Consider the following 23,023-nt stretch of genomic DNA (forward strand, 5'->3'; position numbering starts at 1 on the left):
TAAAACAGAGAGGCATATTTACATGCAGTGCAAAGAGAATCCCTTGTGACACTTATTTTCTTCTGTTAGACTTTTTTTCCCCCAGGACATAAGAGAATGTGTGTTCTCATGGGCTATGTAACCAGTGGCAGAAATAAGCAAGCAGACAGTATGTTGCCAGAAATGAGTATTTGCCCTTCTTGTGTTTTCACAAGAACAGGTAAAGACCAGTGCAGTTCTTTTAACATTCTCCTAAGTCACGCTGTCACCAAATACTTAGATTTTTGTCTTGCAGGAGACTTGTTTATGACCTGTGCTGATGGTAGAGGAGGGGATTATTGACAATGGTGTTAGAACTCATTAATGAAAACAGGACATTCTGACAAAACACTGTCCTCCTATAGACAAGGGTTCAGCATTTAACTTCTTCACATCAAAAAACCTTCCAATTTTCCACAGCCACCTCTGAGATTTGAATGTCTCTTGTCCATTAACTCTGTCTGAAACCAGATAATTTAAATGAATGTTTAAAAAGCTCAGCCAAAAATGGATTTCTTCAGATCGCATTTCTGTCGATTCTCTCAAAATGGCCACTGGACACAGCCATGTAAGTGAGACTGTGTGGGGGTTGTGTATCTTGGCAAAAGGGAGACATTAGCTCCTCAAATTTCTATAGCATAAACAATAACTACAGAGACATACCACAGCTGGAAATAACCTTCTCAGACAGCATGTCTTTCTGGAAAATATGTTTCCCGTCAAACCTAAGTTAATGGGCTCAACGCAGGAGGTCAGACTAGATGATCAAGATGATCCCCTCAGGTCTTAAAATAGATGACTCTTAGGAAGAAGAGAAGTCTTTGGAACACCAAGTGGAAGAGACTGAACTTTACAGGAGTACTGGAAGTATTGCAACACACCTTTGACTTGGAAGCTGCTCTTTGCTCCTGTCACATAACATGAATGTGCTTCCATGTCAGTGAGTTATGTTTGGAGTGCACCATTCTCTTATTCTAATCCTTTCCAACTATATAAAAAGCAGGAAAATACCTTCTTCCATATGGGCAATTTCTGATCTCTGTGCTTCATTTACGGTTAACATTTCAACAGATACATAACAGCAATGGCAACCGAACCAGCAAAAAAGCAGCTGGGGTCAGATTCGGAGTGGGCACTAGAATTAGCAGGCTGACAACTGATGCTGGCTCTGAATCTGCCCCTTTGTATTTATTAGGAGAAGTACCATAAATGCAAGATTTTGTATTGTTTTCCCCATCCCCTTACCTGGAGAATTTTGGGGTGATGAACAGGGTGAGCAGCGAGGAGAGAAACTGTAACCAGGATGGAAGGCAGCCTGCAGTGGTATGTAGGACATAATATCCTCTTCAAAAAGGCTGCATGGAAAAAGCGATAGGGAGAGGTTTGGTTCACATTCGTCACATGAAGGAATGTAAATATGCAGTATGGTGCAAGTCTGCTGTAGTCCTAAGATTGGGTACAGCTCTGAACTCATGGATTCATAAAATCCACAAGTTTCCCAAATCAGGCACGGTCACCAGTAACAAAGAAGAACAAAATGAATTTTATTAGACATTTCATGCTAACACAGTGCCTCAATCTACTAATAGAGTGTAAAGATCTGAGGCTATGTAGTAAACAGGGACAACTTCAACACCTTAGAAGCGAGAAGCAAAGATACATCTATCTCCCAGGTTGTTTTTCTTGGGTCATACGTTTTCATACAGCTCAGCCCTTTGACCATTTGGATTAAGTTGATGGGAGTAAGTTGTAAACTTCTTGCATTAGGCAGTGCTATATAGCATACCAAAACCACCTGGGTAATGCAATATTTTCCATGTAAGACCAAGACAATAAAGTCAGTCCTTATCTGTGCTAAACAAAAGTAGCTAGGGACCTAAAGACCAAGCTCCCTAATCCCAGTAAAAATTAAAAGCCTTATCTACGTTACCCAAAAAATGCTCACTGCACTGTACATCGAGGTTTCACTAGTGTGACATGGCCCCGCGTGTGTGGGGAGCACTGCTGCAGTAAAACTAGCAATTTAATGAGCAGTTACATTATTTACTTGTACTGAGAAAGACAAGGTTGGTTTTTTTTTTTAATTTAATTAAAAAAAAAAAAGGGGGGGGGAACAAGAATTTTTCCATTAAAAGGAAACATTTTGACCTGATTCTTTTTTATCTGCTACTTGATGGTAACAGCTATATTGATCGAGCTGGCTGGGGATGGAGTTCACTGCACTGATGGAGGCTGCCTTCCAGGAAGTAAGTTGACAGATATACTCTGGCTGAATTATTTTGGGTGACTATCAGTAACAATGAATCCTATTCTAATTACAAATGACCTGGAAGATTTAACAAAATCTTTTCAATTATGCTGAGGAAAAGCCAGCCAGCTTCTCTGGTACCATAAGTAATGACATTATCCTTTTGATCAAATTGATTACCTCAGCAGAATTACTAAATCTGCATCACAGGACAACTTTTCAAGCCCATGTGTACCCTCTGTCCGAATATAATGGATCTTCTCCCTGAAACATAAATGATATTATTGAGAAGAGAAAAAAGAAAAAAAAAAAAGACGAAAACATGCCATTATCAAGGCATGAACTATGCATAGAGTTGTTATTCCTTGGTATTTTGCCAATTCCTGTTTCTCTCCTTACAAAAATGGCAAACATCATAACTGCCCGATTAATTTTCTAATCTCACTAACAAACTTGCAAAAGAGAATCTATGTATATCACTCAGTTTCCTGATCCAAAAGCAAGAGATTTTATACCATATTTTAGAAAACAGAATGATTCTTAGTCCTCCAAGCTCACGTGTAGCGCTACAGCTAAGGTCACTGACAGATTTTTTTGTTTAAGGCTACAACTAATATACCACCTTCCATTAACAGAATTTCACATAATACCACTTCCTTCAACTCTATCAGTTCTATCTGGCAAATAACACTCTAACATATACTTGATATTAATTGATCACAGAGAGGTTATACAGTACATGTGTAAAATCATACATTTTGTTGTTTAAATGAATGCTAATAAGGAGTGGGAAACATAGGATAGGATCCTATCAGCAGATTAGGACCATGGAAGATACAGATCTACACCCCTATCTGTCAGTGTGTTTCTAAAGCATTGCAGCGTCCAAGAACATTTATTCTAGTATCAAGTCAAAGGATTCTACCTCAAGTCAAGGATGTGCTTTAGTACCTTGCTGGGTGGGGCTGCAATGTATTGCAGAATCAAGCCCTGTAAAAGACGGACGTTTGTCTCCTAGGTGTTTGCTTAATACCTGCTGTATGAGCATTAGACGGTAGCTTGGGATCACTCCTGACCTAAGGTATAATCAAAGCAATGACCTGGAGGCGAAGGGCTCAATATCCTGTTACAAATCTCATTACACACTGGCTAAGCTGTCTAGTCCCTATCACCAGTCAATTTTGTTCTCTGCTCAAAAGGAGATAAAAGCGTCATCTGTTCTCTGAGAAATGAGAATTCAAATTACAGCCGAGGAAGAAAAAATAGTCTGGAATAATTTGATGGTGAAGATAAAAAAAATTCTCAGTTACAGAAATGTACATCTTGAACACTGGGAACATTTTTCATCCTGTCTCCTTCGTTTTATTTGAATGTATTAATTGCTCCAGGAAGGAAGTCTAATCCTTACACCGAAAGAACTCTTTGTCTGGCCCTCACAGGTAAACGACGAGTCAGTAAGGCTATCAACAGAAACTGCACTGCAGGAACTTGAAGGTTCTTCCCTCCTTCGCCAGACCTGCAGCCGCACTTTTTACGGCACAGTACAAACTAAATTCTTGGTCAAACTCTTAGCTGGTGCACACTGGCATTGCTGAGACTGACTAACGCCAGCTTAGGTTCTTGGCCAAAATAATTAATTCAACCTTTGGAGTTAGAATGAGTTTAAATTGTACTAGCTTTTGGTTCTGTTTTTTCTTTTTTTTTTTTTAAACCTAGTAGGAAAGGAATGAGCATAAGAAAAAGAAAGATTCGATTTAATTACTTTGGAAAGGGCTGCCATTAAGTCATAAGTGAGAAAGATTCAAGACAGGAGTACAATCTGCTGCATAATGTTCCTATTTCTTTATAACATCTAGGGTGACTATGTACATGGCATGGGTGTAAATCCAACCATGAGGTAAGATACTGGTTCTGCTGAAGTTACTGGGGCTTTGCTGCTGACTTCCATCCAAACACAATTTTAACCCTATCTTCTGAAAAGCAAAGTGATAATTGTAGGTGAAGACAGAGTTTCTGCTATTCAGTAACACTTAGAATGGAAATTAGGTATGTCACTATTTGCCCATAGTTATTTTGGCTCTTCTTACCTCTTGGGTGTCTGTGGAAGATAACTATAGTAACTACATCAATTCTGGTGGTCCACACCTACTCTTTAATGGTGACAGTTCCATATGGGGCCCAAGTTCATCTTTTGTACTACAGTTACTAGAATTTGTTTTTCCCACTACAAGTCGTCCTTCCTGGACCTTGGTTTCAGCAGTCTGGAATAAAGCGGTACCTGAGTGCATGGTTTCTGGCCAAGCTGGGCTGACGCTCCTGCAGCATCTCAAAAATGTTGGGTTGGCGTAGAAATGCAACAATCTTGTCATTGTAAGCTGGAAAAGGAGAAAAAAAAAAATAGAGGCTTTTATTTACCATTGAGGGTGCCTGGTCACGTCACCGTGACTGACTGCACTGCTAGCGAGACACAGGGCAACATGAAGCAGTGCACGTGGTTGATGAGAAGTTCTAAAAAGCATTTTTGTGAGAACGGCTTTGAAAAGAAGAGAGAAACTTGGCTTACCCAGAGGTAATGTCTCATGATGGTGCTGGTTTCGAATAGCTGTTACGAGACTATTGCCTGGTCTGGCCAACAGAGTAACTCCTCTGTTTCGAGAGACTTCGGAGGCCTACAACATCAGAGAAAGGGAAGGAATGATCAAAACTGACCACTGTAGCACATCAGTCAGTAAAAAGGTTTCTCATCTTTACTTCTGTGACCTTCAGAATGGTCCATGATGCTGACTGACTGAAGGACAGAAAGCCTGCAGGAAAATTATAGCTTTATACTTCAGCCAACTTAAAAAAAGCAGGTAATTCTGTGCTTCCAAGTGGAGGGACACCATTATCCATAGCTATCACACCACTTTGAAGCTGCAGTGAAGGCACCAGAATCCAGAAGCAAATGCAAGTTAATAAAGGTACTGCAGTTATGGAGTTCTCTGGTTCAATGAAAATAAAATCTCTATAATATCATACAGTTTCTTGTTCTAGCGTAACTGCATTTACTTCCAAGGTTTTTACAGCAACGTTAATTTGAAAATAAGAAAAAACCCCACAACACTGCAACATGTTCACTCAGCATTGTTGAAGGGAAATTTAATATTGGAAATAACATGAGGAAGGTATATCTATGTAGATCACAGGACAGAAAAGGTCTATATCATCGCAAAAGGGGGTTGCCTAACTTGCATAACCAGAAATAGAAGTTGAATTGTATACATTGAAAGAAGAACATAATCCAAAGAGCTGATAAAAATAGTAGTAAGAAGGAAATTTATCACTACTACTTAACTGAGGCACGTAAAGAATGCCACTGTCCTAAACACGGTATCTAGTGAAGGGAATCATGTCAGGAAGGCAGATACATTAAAAGGTGGGAAAACACTTAGGTATGAGGATATTAAAAGCCATACAATGAGGTCTGGTAATCTGTCTTCACTAAGTCATTACTTGCTGGGTAACTCTTTGGGGACTTGCGCAAGCTGAGGGGAACCCACCTCTCTCTCATATGTGTTCCTCCAGAATATGGCCACGGTGAAGCCAACAGAGGAGCACTGCTACAAAATCAGTGTGAGGACACCCTGTATCGGGACAAGATGCATTAGGAATTCCAATTGCCATTTTACTGGGCTAATAGCTGCTCCTTTCTCACTGCACAAATTGTAGTACTTGGCAACCACTTCAGGAAGAAATCACCCCTACTCCAATATTTTAAATGCTTAGCTCTGCATCCAAGCAAATGGTGCCAACCCATTTTCAGTGGTACGGCCAAATGCCAGGACTTCCAACTGGATATAAATGAAAACCGAGAAGCTAAATGTGACTGGCAAGTTGCCTTTGGAGCACATAAAGCATAAAATGTTTATATGTAACAAGATACCAGTCAATGCACTTGATATGTGTCAATACACAGGTTAAACAATGAAAAATCTTAATGATTCTAATTAAACATACTGTAATCGAAAACACAAAACTGCTGTGAAAGTGCGTGGTGAATGGTTCGCTCCATCATTCAATTATGATTTCACTTGCACCCATTTTATACTGGTATGCATCTGCTGAGAGTTATCCCAGTGTCAGGGAGAACAGTCAAGCCTGCAGTATTTAATGGACTGATGTGCTAGCTAACAACACTTCTTACTTTTAAAGGCAGGAAGAACTTTCAAGCAGGTCATACACAATTCACTAAGTCCCTCTGTGCTGTGCCAAATCTTCCGCCTTTGTCTCCTCCTCACACCCCCGTGGGCCAACTGACACTGCAAGTTTAGCTCAGGCTTAGGCAGCTTTCCCCCCTGTGACCCAGGCATCCACCCTGACAGGCACCATGCGGCCTTTATGGCATTCACTCTGTGCTATGGAAGAAGGAGGAAGCTTAGGTGCAAGAGGTGCCCTATAACCCATTGCCACAGTGGGCACGAAGCCCTTCTGGGAACAGCCGTTTCTTGGGCTGTCTGTGGGTAGCATAGTCAAGGTCACACAGCGGCCTGTGATCGGTTGTATTAGCGAGGACGTGTGGGACGGTGCTAAGGCATTGTGCTGTGCTGAGCTTCTCCACTTCCAGGGAGCTCTGGAGATCAGGTGAGGATGCCTCTTCCCCAGCTCCTTGTAGAACAGACTTGTATAGGATTGCGGATGGTGGGTGAGCCTGTTTTTAAGGGTGGTCTCTGACTCATCGTTGACAAAGACAAATCCTATGCCCTTGTTGCTACACATAGATTTACTGACCAGAAGATAGGAAGGGGGAAAGGGAGGAGTAACAGAGGAGTTAAACACCCATCTCCCACAAAAATTAGCACCAGTTGGTATTTGCTCGTCACTTGGGAACTGCATGGTACTTCTGCCCAGCCTGGGGCTGGATCCTCCCCTTGCTCATGTCACCTGATTTCTGTTTTTTGTTTTCTTTTGGCTAGCTTTCCAGTGCTGCCGAGTTGTGTGCCTGAACATATTTCTCCTGAAGCAAGAATTCTGAAAGGAAATGTGTCTAGAGCCCGCAAAGAGAAACCTTCACTCCCCCCTTCCCTTCTTCCCAATTCTGGTTTAACAGCTAAAATCATCTAGATTGTAAGAATCCAGTTCTGTATGCACCTTAACATAATAAATTGCACACTCTGTGGTGCTGTACTTCTCTTCATCACCATCATTAGGCATCGCTAATGCTGTGTTTGGATCATGGTCTGTACACATTTACACCTCTAAACAATTTTTCTCTGGCAACACAACAGGAAAATTCCCAGCTGTCTAATTAACTTCCATTTTGCTAACTCTCCTTTTTCCAATCTTTTTGCTAATATAACACAATTGGTTGCTCCAGTACAGTGTTTAATCACAATTGCCTTGTCTACTTTGACTTTCTAATTGAATCATTTAATTTAGATTAGCACATTATTCTCTAATTAAAAAAAAAAAAAAAAAAGAGTGACCCCTCTAATTATTTAGTGACCTGGTTCATCTAGTGCAGGGTAATCTGACAGATTTATAGCAGGGTTTAACAGCTTTGCAATTGATACTGGGACGTTGCAACCAAAGTGGAGAGTCCAAACTATCGCAGGAGCCTCTCGATGATACAATACCCTTTTCCTGGGTTTTATATCACTGCTGGATTTGAGAGGCTCCTGCCTGTTTGAATCCTGCTACTCGCTTGTTGTGGTTTGGGTCAGTGAGGAGGATTTATATACGGCTATATTCCAGTACCTCCTCTGCTTTTCTTGCTAACCAGAAACTCCTGCCTCTCCATTATGGATGTCTGCTTATTTCTTCTTTTTGTCTTTAAAATCTCTACCCTGTAATCATACATGCTGATTTCCCTTGCAGACGGAAAGTCCCTTAGAGGGAATGGAAAGTGCTTCTGACCTGTTCTGTTTATAGCAGTGGCAGAAGGAAATGGAGCACGTAGTGACCTCTGTTCTTTTAGTTACTGATGGCCAGTACAGCTACCTAAACTTTTCTTTCAAAAATCAGGTAACCAAGAGTAGCATCAACCACCTTTTTCCTTTAAAAGATTGATACCCTTAAAGAAGTGCTTACTAAAGAATCTGTAGCATTTTTGTCAAATTTATATATAATACCCTTTAATATCAAGAATCTACTCAGGTGGACATTAAAAGTTTTTACAGAGGTCCTTCATTTAGGAGACTACTTCAACATGAAGAAAAGCATAAATATTACAGATTAATTTGTGAAATGGATGCTTTCTTTCTTGGAAGAGGGAAATGGAATACTATTATACGCACAGATAATTTTTTTTAAAAACACAGCCCACCATATAGAGATTAAGGGAAAAAGGGCAGTTTTAATCTCCGCTTGGCCTGTTAATAGTTGGGGTAGGCCTTGAGCAAAAGAACTTGGAAGCAACAGCCAGCCTTCTATAGAAGCTGTGCAATTGCTATTTCTATTCTCTACTGAGAATGAATTTTAAATGTCATAAAGCAAAGAAAACTGTCATATTTGAGAAAGCATATTTTTATGTTCCAATTTCATTAGGGAGTTTCAAAAGTTCATTTGAAATACTAAAATCAATTCTTTATTAGTTTTCCAAGGTATTTTGTTCAACACCACAGATTGTAAGGCAGGAATAAAGGCCACATTTTGATGAGCCAAAAGGATTTAGAAGATTCATGGATGTTATGGAAGGGAGGGCAGGAGATCACCATTTTTATTTCAACGCCACAGCCTATTCACTGCACTGCCCCAGGCCAGGGAGCTCAGAAACTTTTTGGTGACTAAGACAAAACTGGCTTTTGCACTATGTTTTGGCCTGAAAGTATGAAGAAATGGAGACCCAATGCCAAATCATTAGTTCCTATGGTTAACTATTCTCACTGAATTTCCACCCTGCCTTATTTTGATTAAATTGGTTTGGCTTTTACTAGCAAAACTTAGTTCTTGTAATGCCTAGATTGAACAGATCTTTCTATTATTTTTCTAAGAATTCCAGACATTACATTTGCTTTTTTGTCTGCTGTTGAGTACTGAGATCACAATTTCTTAGAACCATAATCATTTCTTTATGGTGACTCAGCTAAGAGCCATTGCTGAGTGTGTGAAGCTGGGGTATTTCTTTTTTCCCCACTTCGGGCTCATCTGCCTATGATTTTTGTCTGCTCTTTCCTCAACTGATCACTCAGTGTCACAAAGTCCCTGGGAAGTCCACATGACACACTCTGGCAACTTGTTTTGGCACTTGGGCAGGATGTCAGGTATGTGCGCTGAGGCAGGGGTAGAGTTTTTCCTCTCATTACCCTGGCTCTTTTCTATACCCTCTCTGGCACCCACAAGCAATCACGACTGAAGCTACACTGTTCTGCTCTCCTTCAGGCTTGTTTGACACCTGTACATAATGTTCAAAACTGGTGGTTGTCTTCCTTGGTCCTTCATGCCGTCCTGGTGACAGATTCCAGAGGCCGCACCACCTGCTCAGCAAAGAAACCAGCTGGACTGCAGACAGCTGACACATGGCCAGGACAAAGCCCCAAGTGTGTCCCTACAGATATGATTTATAGGACAAAAGCACATCCAAATATACTTGGAAGAAATGGCATGGAACATGCTGCTCTTAATAAACGGGCTGAGTTGCAAAGGGTTGAATCTTTTCCTTGTAAATGGTGGGCTTTTAGGCACCGATCCAAAGTCCTTGAAATCAATGGGAGTCCTTCCAGTGGAGAAGCAGATACTTCCAGAGGGAAAGCTACTGACTATGACAAGGGTGCAGAAGCATTGTGGGACCCGGGCCACCAAGACTGTGAGATGAAGGTGCCAGCACTGATGGCTCCCGAGACAGAAGGTCCCGTTTCGTTGGCTGATCATGCTGAATCAGTGGCCTCAATGAACAGTTTACAGTTTCCCCAGAGAATCATTACTCAAAAGTATTCAATGCTTTTCGCTCCCTTCCCTGTACTTGATATTTTGGGTTTATTGCAAATTGTTCTTTGCCACCCTTGCCAGCACTTGCAAAACCAAGTGTATTTTTTGGGCTATGTCATCTGAGTTGCTCAGTGGTGTTTCTGTCCCTGACACAGTGAATTTGTAAGCAAGCCCCAGGCAAGCATGGGCCCAAATATGAATCATCTGCTAAGTTAGTGGGAAGATATGATTGAGACAGATCCATTGATACACTTCTATCTTCATAAAATATGTTGCCGTATTCACCGAAGATGGGGAAAACCTACCCAAGCTACTCATGCCTGGTCTGCCTTTGGTCCCGAAGTACTGACCTCACACCCTAGTCAGCTCCTGATCCCAACCCCATTTGGCAGTGGGAGGTGTTCAGACTGGTCCTGCTGCAATAAATTTTAATGTTAATTTCACAAGCATTTCTCTGGATGTTTTTTCTAGAAGAGGAAGATCCTTTGGCCATAATTCACCTCTACGCCTATTCAGCTTCAATCTTTACAAATCTTAAACTGTATGGATTTGCTACATGAAGAATCTGATTGCTTTTTCCTCCTTAAATCCACAATACAAACCCATTATTTATGCTTCTATCAACCCTGCCCATGGCCCTCAGTAATAAAAATCATCCCCATGAAACACAGGAAAGATGTTTAGTGTGATTGAAAGCTAGGGAAGCAAACCTCAACATACAATACTATGCTACTGCTAGGGAGTATATATTTTCAGAGCACAGCATCACAGTGGGGAATGAAGAAACATATGAGGCTGCTGAAGTATCAGGCTATAAAAATAATGAATGACTTGACTTTACTAAAGCAAGACTAGGATGTCAAATATGGACTCTTCTTTTAAAATCTGTTTTGTCATCACTTCACTTTGGTTATTTAGTTTTACTTGTTTATTATTTTATTCTGAAAACGGTCAAAATATAAACCTTCATTACCTGCAAGCTCCGAGATAAACCCTTCAGAAAGAAAAAAATCCCTCATTTCCTTTGGAAGATAAAAATCCACAAGACAGTCTGTTTAAATGCATTTCAAAGATAAGAAGTGCTTTGAATTCTACACAAGATTGCTGTCAAAAGTAACTGTATTGATACTAGCACCGTTACCTCTCCAGCGCTGTAGCTACGAAGTCGCTGAAGATGTTGCCTGTGAGTCAGGTGATTAGGGAGACGACCATTCTGCAGCGGGATCCTGGGATCTATGAAAGTGGTAGCACGGCTATTGTGGTCAACGAAGAAAGACTGAAACACACAGGAACAACATTTTTTTTTGTAAGAAGACTGCCAACACTGTGATGGCATTGTGGGATCATAAAGTGAAAACCACTGGCAATTGTGTGTCAGAAATACCCTGTTTGGGTACAGTCCATGGAAGATATCTGCAAACAACAGGACTTTCTTAGTTGAAGCTAGAATAGCTCCTGGAAAATACCTGAAGCTACATAGGTCAAAATCATGTGTAATGGCCATGAAGTAAACAAGACAGAAGAGAATAAAATTACTAGGGAAAACTGCTTTAGCCTATTTGGTGGTTCCAGAAGTCACTCAGCAAAGCTTCACTGGAGGCAGAGACACTAAGCCAAATTTTGCAGTCATGACAGATCTAAACTCTGGCTTAAACTTTTTTGTTAGTCCAATGCTGCCTTGGCTATGGTGTGATATTCCACAGAAAGCTAGAGGGTCACCACTATGCTTCGAAACATTTGTTCCTGAAGCTTTTTTCTGCTTCTAAAATAACTCTGCTTGCTGCTTGTATTGTTTAAACCAAACCTTCACCGATTTTGAGTCAGGAAGGAAGGAACCTTTAGTAATCATGTAGCCTGATGTGCTGTGTTAAGCAAGTGATTAGTTTTGTTGGCACTCTTACCTTGCCCTGCTGGTCAGTTTTTATCTCCCAGCCACGAGGAAGCTCCAGTCGGGTATCAGCAAACATGTTGATAAAATTTACCAGGTCTCTGTTGTGCTGATAGCGCTCAAAATTACGAGCATCTCTACGGATCTTCAGAATCATATGCTTCAAGCAGGTACTGTTAGTGAAGACTCGATAGGCACTCTATGAGATGGAAAACAGAAGAGAGGAAAACCAGTTCTGACGCCAAAACAACACGTCTACATCTAAGCTTGCTACCTTATTTATGGTCACTTTAGAGCCACTGGACAGAAACAGACACTTTCAATTGTCTATTTTTGGAAAATATGAATCATTTCCTGGAACTGAATATTTGTTTCTGCAATGACTACAAAGCATGTCAGATGGAGACGTTTTTGTGAGTCTGATGAACTCCACCCCTCAGGCAGCTAGTTGTATCTCACAACGGGCATTAAATACACCTCTTAGAGGAACGTGCCCTGATGCAGTTCTGAGTGAGTTAGTGCTGGTCTGGTTCCAGAACAGGGGCCAAAGTGAACTATATTTGTTGCCACAGTGTATTCAATGATAGAGCACCACAAAATAGACTTGTGGCGACAACATTTTCTCATCCACAGGCTACTCTTGAGACCTTTTACTTCAGGGAAAAAGCTCCTGTAGACAGGGTAGGAAACTTTACGAAAATCTGCAACCCTTCTGAGCATTTCACTAGAGAGAAAGTGAGTGCATTGGTTCTGCTGGTCAGCCCAAGCAATTTAATTACTCACTAGAGTAATAAAGGATCACTGGAGGCCTCGTGTCTCCAGTGAAGTGAGCCCCAGTGTGCACACCTGTAATCTGTCCAGAAAATCTGACCCAACAGCTTTGAATTCTTAATTTCGGTGTACTTTTCATGCATTTTAACCACTACAATGCAATAAAACATTTACAAGTATTATCTTTATTATGTAAGGATTTATCGCGGTGGTAGTGCTGAGAAGAGAATACTCCCTGCAGCACAGGGTCCCTAATTATGGCGAGGGCTGGTAAATGTTACAAAATCACAGAGATATGATCTCTGCCCGGAAGATGTGACCTGGTTATAACCCAGGAAATCTTCGTGGTCACAAATTGCTAAGATCCCAGCCTACTCCATCACAGAAGTTGTATTCTGAGCATCTCTTAGCTGCACTAGGGAAACAAAAAAATGTATTCTAGTTTTATCCCTCCATGGGAATAAAATATCTGAAAAATGAGAGCCTTCTCTTTTTAATTCTAACTGCTAGATAATATTTTCCAATCCCAAACTTCATTGGCATAATTAATAGCTTGAAATTTTAATAGGGGCTTGTGGCTAAAATATTACACCTGTGTTAAGCCAAAAGTTATGTGGGCCATTATTTCTGTACAAATGGATTCTGTATGACCATTTGACAGATGTTTCAATAGATTATTCTGGCTCTCATATTAGAGACAACTTTATAAGCTCAAACTGAAGGCCTCTCTTGGCTTTTTTTATTTCAGTAAGAAATAAAATTGGGATTCAGTCTCGTGAGCTGTTCCTTACACCACTATGCAATCAGTTGCTCATTTTGCAAACAGCTATGCCGAATGAAAAGAATATTGCTCCCAGCTATAAATCATCATATATCACCCTGTCAATGGAAGAAATTACATGCACTCCATAGCCTAGTTCAGGTAATGTCAGATGAGTTAATATATCTCTTCCGCTGCAGGATTTCATGGGCAATAATCTCTGGCAGATGCTTGGAGATGGACAGCTGGCTTCAACCTACAAAGCACCACAGCCAAAGCTTGATGTCTGGAGTTAGCTAAAGACCTGTGCTGAGGCAATTCCTGAAGTGTTTTAATTTCTTTTCCTTTCAAAAAGAAAGGTTATCCCTACCCAGAAATGGATGACTTTCCAAATATTCAGAAGTGATGTGTAGATGCCTAGCGGAACTACATTCAAGATACGGAAAACTAGGACTGCATCTCCCTGTGAGATTTCCCTATCTGCTTCCTCCTGGTTGACCTATTGTTACATTTTTTTCCACTCCACACCATATTTTCAAGAAAACATGCAGATTTATTGCATTAATGAAAAAAAAGAAGTTATTTGAATTTTGAAAATTTGTTTTCATTCTTTTTTTTTCCAAAATAGCTACACTGACTCAAGTCAGTATTTCTTTCACTGCATTATGCCCACCTGCTTCTTGGGAGTGCAAATTGCATGAGTTAATAATTTTTTCCCCTCTGTTTCCCTGAGACTTGGTGGTATCTGAGTAAGATTTCTCAGGAACATGGCTTGAAAGGCAACAACCTCGTTCTCTGCAGCAACAGACAACAGAATCAACCAAGCCGAAAGCAAGGGTTCCTGCTTATTCTGGAAGGGTAACATTAATGAGCTTCTCTGTACCAGGGAATTCCTTGTGTGAGGCAGAATCCCAGCAAGAGCCTCCTTGGAGCAGCTTGCCTGTACTGTCCCCAACCTGGTCTGGTGCTCAGAAAGGACAACTGAGCCCCGAGTCACGCAATTCACATTCACTATGCGTTCTCCCCTAAGGCCTGGGGCACAGCATTTGGATTCAGAAATCAGTAGTGTGAGAGCGCAAATCATCATTACTCACATAGTTTGCATGCAGCACAGTGAAGAACTCAGGATTGGTGATGAACTTCACAGCTGGAGACTGCAGCAACAAGGTGATTTTTTGAGAATTCACAGGAGAAAGGGAACCTTCCCTCCTAATCTCTGGACAAAAAAAAAGCAGCAAAATCTTATTAACGCAGCGGCAAGCGCAGCCTATTATTTAACCTTTAATGAACGGCTGCAAAAGTGATGGTATAAAAAAGTCACCATCCTGCCCAACGCACCTACCTTTGCGTTTCCAAGACAAGCCTGCTGGCAAACCAGTAGATGTTCTCCTTATGGTTAGTGGTGCATTGCTTAGAGTAGCAGGGCAGGAGCTGGATGCTTTTCTGTACTGTATGTTATAAAACTCTGTGTCGTTACCTGCTGCTGTCTCTACATATCAATGTGACCACAACAGTTTTTACCAGCTGATGGTTTGGTTCAATACCATCACCCAGGTCCTGACTGGTTCCCCCCACTGCTGATTTTAGAGGGATCTGATTTCCCAATCCAGCCCAAGGGGTTCACCAGCACAAAGCATTTGGTAGCAAGACTGGGTTAAGAAAGACCCCTGCTTGGCCACTCACATCCATGTTGGTGCTGCAAAGCATTGCCTTTTACTTGTAATTGCATTGTTTTTGGCAAGCCCGTGGTTTTGGGGACTTGTACGGTAAAGAAAACACAAACAGACACAAAGGGATTATTTTTAATCTGTATCAATTCATGAAGCACAGGAGCAGAACCGAGCATTTGAGAATGTAAACTTTGTAGAGGTGGGAACCTCCTTGACCTTCTACAGCCACCAGAAAAGCGCTTCCTACCATGGAATTATGGTTTGAGTGTGCAGTTCTGGCGTTTTCAAATACAAGCCAACTTTTATTTGCAGTCCAAGGAAATTGGATGCAGACGTCATCAACAGAATAAATATAGCTACCCACTTTTTTCTTATCAACTATCACTTTTTTTTTTCTTCCTGCTAGACACATCGTATTATTCTCTCCACTTAAAACTGCAGACTGGATCCACTGCTGGAGCTAAATTGATTTATATTGGCTTAGAATCTGGATTAATGTGCCTAAATTGTATTCCTTCTAACATTTTTCATTTAAATTAAAAGGCAAATAGCAAATGTATCATACTGCAGCTTTCTCTTTTTCTAGTGTGGTTTACATCACCTTTGATTTTTTAATTCTTGGCATTTTATACAATATTGACTTTTTCTCCAAAAAGCAAAGCAATGATCTATAGCAGAAACCATTTCCTAATCACTTAAGATGACACATATTATACTCATCAGCTCTTTGGGGTTAAAAGAAAAAAAGTGAATGTTACATAATAAACTGACCTAAATATTTACTGGTAGCAATTCCTATTCAATTACTATTTTATTACATAGGCTATGATACAAAATGATTATACATATTACCAGTAACGACTACATTACTTACAATTTAAATACTAATAATACAATGTGTACCTCATTTCCATTTCAGCTGCTAACAGAGAGGACTGCGTTCTCCCTATAATATCCAGTGTAGGTAAAAGGCTCCCATAAATTGCGATACAAAGGATTGCAAAGGACCCTTGAATATCAAACATTCTTGGTCAAAATTGATTTTCAAGCTAAAAAGACCTAGTGGATCAGGAAAACAAACAGGCAAAATCGAGTATTTTTCTAAACTTATTAAGAAAAAAGTAAGTCCACTATTTCTCTGTGTAATTCTTCCTATTCAACATGGAACATTAAGAAAATCCAAGCAGACGTTGTGTTGGTTCTTCCCCTTTGCCAGTGCTATTTACAGAGGGATGGCAACAGGATGGCAAGAAGTCAGATTTACTTCCAGCAGACAACACAGAACACAACATTAGGTGGAGATGAGAATGATCCAAAGGAAGAGAACTGGCTGTTCATTTTGGTGGTGCAAGTTCTCAAACAAAGCAGATAGTTATTTTTGCGTGTCCAAGAGTTGTGTAGTGGGCACTAGTCTGATCGCTGGTGTTTCTTACCCAAAACAAACACTTAGGCTATGGTTTCACAAATGTTTTAAGAAAATATGAGTATGACCACTACCAAAAAGAGAAGAACAGCTCCCTGCCATCCCATCCTGCCCTGGGTACACATTCTCCTCTTCTCCTTTGTAGTGACACTCATTCTTGTCTGGTTATCTAATGAGCCAGATGAAAGAACCAATCTGGCTGCGAACAACATTAAGTACAAGAAACAAGGTTATTTTTCAGACAGATCAGTTCTCTGCTCTGGTTGGGGTGCTGTCACATGAGTTAGTGATGAGCAAAAAGACAGCTGTGCCTCCTTCAGTGGCAGCCCACACTTAGATCAGCTCATAGCTATCACAAAACTGCAGCTTTAAAAACACAAGTATTTCATGCTCGATGCCAGGGCCACTGCAGGTGTGACCACATGGGCAAATGTGGCAGCACAGAAGCCATGCCCAGAAAGAATAAACTGCAATGCCCCAAGATCAAAATCACACTGCAGCAAAAATAAGACAGCATCATTTTTGCAGCTACTAAGCTGAATAAAAACCAGATGCCTTTTCCATTTTAATTTCAAATAGCCCTTTACTAAAGTAAAAACGCTTTGTCTGTCTTAGTAGGTGTTAAAAAAAGAACGGAGGCCCTTTGTATCTAGCTTTGTACCTGCAGTTTCAGGTCTAAAACCTGTAGCTTCAAGTCTAAATCTCTCTTCTTTTAATTAGCTTTTGCACCCTGGTATAATGAAGTTCCAGCCTCCTGTGGAAACGCAGATTTCCCCAGAAATGAATGCAATCAGTGAGTAGCACTGAACATGCCACTCAGCCTTTTTTTCCCCATACCTGAGCTCGGCTGGGAAGGCTCTGCCTCAGAGTCACTTCCTCCTCCGGTGGGAACTCTCTCCACCCTGTTGTTTACTACAGCATCGTCTTCAGTCCGCTCTGTTGCAATAGTTCGCTGGATATTTTGGTATCTACATACATTCAGAGAAAGGAACAACATACTTTAGTTAACAGAAGAGCTTTCTGGTGCTTTCTACCTTAACAATCAGCACTGTTTTGGAACGATTCCAATACTTCTATCTTCAGCATACGTCAGAATAAGAGCACGCCCAACTCTTTTCCTTCAACTGATGCATCTACTCACACTTGGGCCAACCATTACTCTGCAAATACGGCATTTTGCACTGACTAAAAAATAGGTAGAGGGTGCAAAGCAAGGAAGACTCAAAGATCAAATTTAGACAGGTATTTAGGCTACAGGTTGCTACTAGGCTTCCCTTTAAAACATCTGGACGTCTGGAACCTAAACTACTGGTGGATCATGGTTCCCCCTCTCATTTAGTCTTATGGTAGCATAACCAATGAAGTAAGGATCAATCCTGTCATGCACTGAGTACCCTTCAGTCTTTCTTATTACAATATTGGATGCACATGCTCAACCCTAAAAAGGTAAAGGCTATTAAGAGTGTTCACAAGATGTCTATTATGGTACTGCATGGCCAGCAGTTGGGAACACTTCAATTTTGGTAGGCAATATGGAGTGTAAACTAGTAGGTAGCGTGATCTCAAAGAGCTACAATCTAATTGATATGACAGCCACAGAAAAGTAGAATAGGAGGTAACACATGAGCTGAGTGAACAGCGCGAGGATGCAAGTGTTACGTCCATTTTTGGAAATCAGTGGGATTGAGCGTTTAGCTTGGGTGGTGACTAGTTGTAGAACAAGGAAGAGGAAACAACATAGAGATAAGCAAACAACAGTGAGGAGGACGACAGAAGAAAATTCTGAATAAAAACCTGCGAATGCCTTAAAAAACCCTATAATGTCATTTCCATACTAATCACGGAACTAATTGCCACATAAGTTGGTATCAATGGGACTGATCATGGTCTTAGGGATAAGCCCAATCCTAAATACTTCACCAGATCAGGAACAAAGTATATATCTGGCTGTGGGAATAACTTGGAGTGTTTTGAATTCGCACTATGCAAAACAAATTCTAGTTAACTTGTTGACTCACATAGACAGATGAATAAGATGAGAGATCAAGACGTCTTTGGTTCTACTGGCAAACTATGAATATGTCTTATATATTGAATAAGAAAATATTTTATATGCAGAGAGAGAAAGAAAAAGAAAGGACAAGGAGAAAGAAAGAAAGAAGCAGAAAGAGAAAGAAAAGGAAAGAAAGAAAATAGGCTCTCTTAATTATTTGAATTAGCTTTTACTCCACCCCAATATTTTTAATCCTTATTTCTGGATTGCATTTCCACATGTATATAAACCAGGATGGCCTTACTGCCTGCATTTAATCTGATCCAGCATCGTTCGTCTCTCATTTTCCTGACTTACACTCTTTTTTCTCTCCTCAGCTCAAGTTCTGACTTACAAATTTTACTTACTTTCTCTCTCTCTATTTGTTAATGCACACTTTACTCCAAATTAGAAGTTAGTCAGGAGTTAGTTCCTCAAAGTGACACAGGATCATTAAAGACAAGCAGTTAGGATTTGGCTTTTGCATCTCTCAAAAGACATCATCTCCAGTAGCTCACTGCAACCCAATCTTGGGCAGAAGGGCTGGAGATAATTAAGAAAAAATAATTAAAGTTTTAATAGATTTATGCTAAACTGTCACAGTACTATGTGTCCCCCAGTACTCAAAATAATTTCAAACTACATTTAGTGTATATTTTGACAGCTCAATAAACAGCATCTTTAGAAGTTTTTTAAAAAATTGGGTATTCTGTGTTTAAGTAAACGTCCATCTTTACAAGGAAATTCTGATAGCAGGTTTTGCAACAGCATGAGTTTACTGCAGTTTTAAACCCTGTTTCAGACCCACATTTTACGTTTTTATTCACTTGACTGCAGGCAATTGAATGAACTTTCCATTCCAGTACCGAAGGAGTTTTACAACACTCACATGCAACAGAAAGGGGGGAAAGAGAAAAAAAAAAAATAGTTCATATAATCAAGGGATATAAGCACACATATAAAAAAGTCTTGTAGCTTCAATTTAAATAGATGGTAGAAAATCCCTATTGGCAAACCTTAAAGAGTAACACTAGCTGTATGCCAACAAAAGGCTACACTTTTCTTTTGGGTCTCAATACTATAAAATCATCTTATATAAATACCAGAAAATGCCAAAGTAATTAGAGAAGACATTGAAAGTGCAAAAGTTATGGGAATGCCTCTGGAAATTTCAGTCTCCTTTCAAAGTGATTTGTCAAAGAAATGGAGGTTTAGAAATACCACACTGTGGCTGTCTTAACTATTACGGTTGTAATTTCTTATGCTACTTACTACCTTTTAAATTAGTGCAAAGACAAGTCTAGATATACATATGCTACAAAGCATCTTTCCAACAGAGCTTGAACAACAAGGGCTGTTATCTGCTTTGCTAACAATTAAGCAAGTCAGGTAGTATTGTAGAAAACGAGCAAGAGTCTTTAAAATAAGAAGTATGGATGTCTGTCTGGAGTTTGCCCAACACCTGGCTTCCAGTTTTGCATTCCCTGTATCCTCAAGTGGCTAGTACAGCTAATGGGAAGCTTGGAGCACAGAAGGAAAGCAGGACTAGGCTCAATCACAGCTATAGGGTTCTTTTCATGCTGAATTTCCAAAGCTTTGTGGTTTTGGCTGGGCTGGAAATACCAAGCTTCCTTATAATATTTCGGTCTTTCCATTCCCTTCCACAAATGAAACCAGGAAGCTGAAAAGTGAGAAGATTGGTTTAAAAAGAAATGTCGCCAAGTTTTTTCAGACTGCTAAGTGATTTTGAGTCCAAATTTTGTTTGAGGTTAGAGCAAAAGTTCAGGCTGCTGCTAATTCTATCAGCAAGGTCTATGTTTGCTGTTGCCTCACCTAAAATGATTCTCAGGTGTTTGCTGAAGAACATTTCAAATAATGAAGTTCGAAATACCACATAACAGTATTTCTAAAATGACTGCTTAAAACAAAGCCTGATCCTCCACAGTGCTGATGATAACCATTTATGAAAAGTGGTTTTCCTCACAATCCTGAAATCTAGAGACATGAAATATTTTAAATTAGCTTTAGGACAACAATAATTTTAAAACTTATAACAGCCAGGTTGAAAATACAGAAATGACTTGCCACTGGACAAACGCTCAGAGATTTGGTATGAATCTCTTTTACTAGAATCTTAGGAAATGTTCCCAAACTTGGGAACAATAGGATACCTCCGTATTCAACTTCTCCAGTCAATAGAGATCTTTGGCAGAGAGTAGAGAATGATCAGTTTTTTTCCTCCGTCCCAAGAAGCCATGACAGTTCATGTTTAATAAGTTGCAAAGTGCTTAGTCTCCAATGGGACTCAGGTAAGGAGAGATATGCCACTGCTGAAAACCCTTTATACTTCTCACTTTGTAATTGGATATGTGAATACCAAAAATAGGGAGATTCAAAGAATGTCAGTCCTGTTAACTGTCAATTCCCAACCCAAACCAGTGATAATCAAGTCATAACCAAGAAAGCCAGGCAGTCTACATGAAAACATGGAATAATAAAGTTTGAAGCAAGGTCGTCACAAAGACAATGCCTATCCTTCAGTTTCTGCTGAGATAGCTGGTTTAATGATTAATCTGCGTTAACTAACAGAATGGTAAATTGCTACACAGACTCTCACAAGCACTTATTCCTTTCCTGGTTGTGCTGCACTTACATGAGTTTAATCTCAAAAAAAGAAAAAAAAAAGAAAAAAAAGAAAAAAAAAGAAAGAGAGGGGGGAGAGGGGGGAGAGGGGGGAGAGGGGGGAGAGGGGGGAGAGGGGGGAGAGGGGGGAGAGGGGGGAGAGGGGGGAGAGGGGGGAGAGGGGGGAGAGGGGGGAGAGGGGGGAGAGGGGGGAGAGGGGGGAGAGGGGGGAGAGGGGGGAGAGGGGGGAGAGGGGGGAGAGGGGGGAGAGGGGGGAGAGGGGGGAGAGGGGGGAGAGGGGGGAGAGGGGGGAGAGGGGGGAGAGGGGGGAGAGGGGGAAAAAAGGAAAGAAAAAAAAAAGAAAGAAAAAAAAAAGAAAGAAAAAAAAAAGAAAGAAAAAAAAAAGAAAGAAAAAAAAAAGAAAGAAAAAAAAAAGAAAGAAAAAAAAAAGAAAGAAAAAAAAAAGAAAAGAAGGAAAAAAAAAAAAGCTGATCTATGTCCACAACAGAGCTTTCTGTGGCAGATAACTTGCTAAGTGGCAGCCAAACAGTCTGAGCTTTGACATGGCCCAAATCCCTCTTAAAGACAAATGCTAAACGGCAGAGAAGTCATGTAAGTCCCTTGAAATAATCTACATTAAACATTCACTTTCTTTAGGTGTTTTTTTTTTTTTTTTTTAATATTAACGTGGTAGCTTGACACATTCTGAGGAAAGCTATAATGAAAACAGGCACCGAGCAGGTTCTTTCACCTCTGCAAGACATAACACATTTATGAAATGCCATCCAAAATAATGAATTTTGGCGAAAAAATGGAGAAATTCTTCAAGAGTGTATTGATGGTGTCAACTTATGTTGCAAAACAACCACTTTAAGAAGGCTGGTGTGCTCTCCACAAGTTACAGTAACTTTCTAGTCGTTATCATTCAGGGCCCAGTTCTCTTTACACAGAGTAACTCCCAAACTATTCTGCACTCTGAAAAGAGTACTTTAAACCTCTGCATCCTTCTCTCAGCTGCAGATCCTTCTCTTAGCACAGAAAAAAAGACCAAAAAACTTTTGTGGCATTTTGCATGCTATGATTAGAATATAATTTCAGTTTTGCATGTCTTTTTCTAGAAACCATATCATTACAGTAAGCAGGGAATTAAAAAAACCCCTTTTCTGAAGTAAAAAGGGAGGATTTTGACCAACTGTTTATTTTTTCTCTTTCCTCTTAAATTCAGTCCCAAAAGCAAGCATGAGAAGGAAATGATACACAAATCTATGTGTGGACTAGTCAAACAAAGGGAAAATGTGCACCATGTTAAGAGATATCTCAGCCAGCTCAGAATGAACTGACAGATTTACAGGGCCCAGTGCAACACTAAGCAGATCTGTCTACGTCTAGAAATGTGTACAGTCCTATTAGAGCAGTGCTCTGCCCTGGAAAAGGAGACAGACCTTTCAACAGGCCTAATTAGCTTGAGTAGAAATGCCACACTGATATGGCAACACTATTTCAATAACAGTCAGCTCAGAAACCTCTGCGGTGTAGCACTAGATGCCAGCCCATCGATACCGCTCTTACAGTTAAATAGCAAAAGTGACTCCATCTTTTGGAAAAACACTCCCTTCTCTTCTGAGGGTCATTTCAAAGAAGTTTTCCAAAAACCTCTTCTTGCTGTTTGAAACGTTTTGCAACATCTCT

At 40.3% G+C, this 23,023-nt stretch overlaps 1 protein-coding gene across 5 annotated transcripts in view; it reads right to left on the minus strand.

Moving 5' to 3' along the window:
- The window catches only part of HECW1 (HECT, C2 and WW domain containing E3 ubiquitin protein ligase 1), a 271,819-nt gene that overhangs the window by 41,536 nt on the left and 207,260 nt on the right, over window positions 1-23,023 (minus strand). For all 5 annotated transcript variants that reach the window (XM_076330766.1, XM_076330763.1, XM_076330764.1 and 2 more), the window contains 8 exons: window positions 17,518-17,648; window positions 14,682-14,803; window positions 12,070-12,255; window positions 11,310-11,444; window positions 4,830-4,935; window positions 4,545-4,641; window positions 2,447-2,530; window positions 1,264-1,373 (listed from right to left, as the gene is read on the minus strand). In XM_076330766.1, coding sequence (XP_076186881.1) covers window positions 1,264-1,373; window positions 2,447-2,530; window positions 4,545-4,641; window positions 4,830-4,935; window positions 11,310-11,444; window positions 12,070-12,255; window positions 14,682-14,803; window positions 17,518-17,648 — 971 coding nt within the window. The remainder of the gene's footprint in view (window positions 1-1,263; window positions 1,374-2,446; window positions 2,531-4,544; window positions 4,642-4,829; window positions 4,936-11,309; window positions 11,445-12,069; window positions 12,256-14,681; window positions 14,804-17,517; window positions 17,649-23,023) is intronic.

Source organism: Aptenodytes patagonicus, chromosome 2, assembly GCF_965638725.1.
Source record: "Aptenodytes patagonicus chromosome 2, bAptPat1.pri.cur, whole genome shotgun sequence".
NCBI lineage: Eukaryota > Metazoa > Chordata > Aves > Sphenisciformes > Spheniscidae > Aptenodytes > Aptenodytes patagonicus.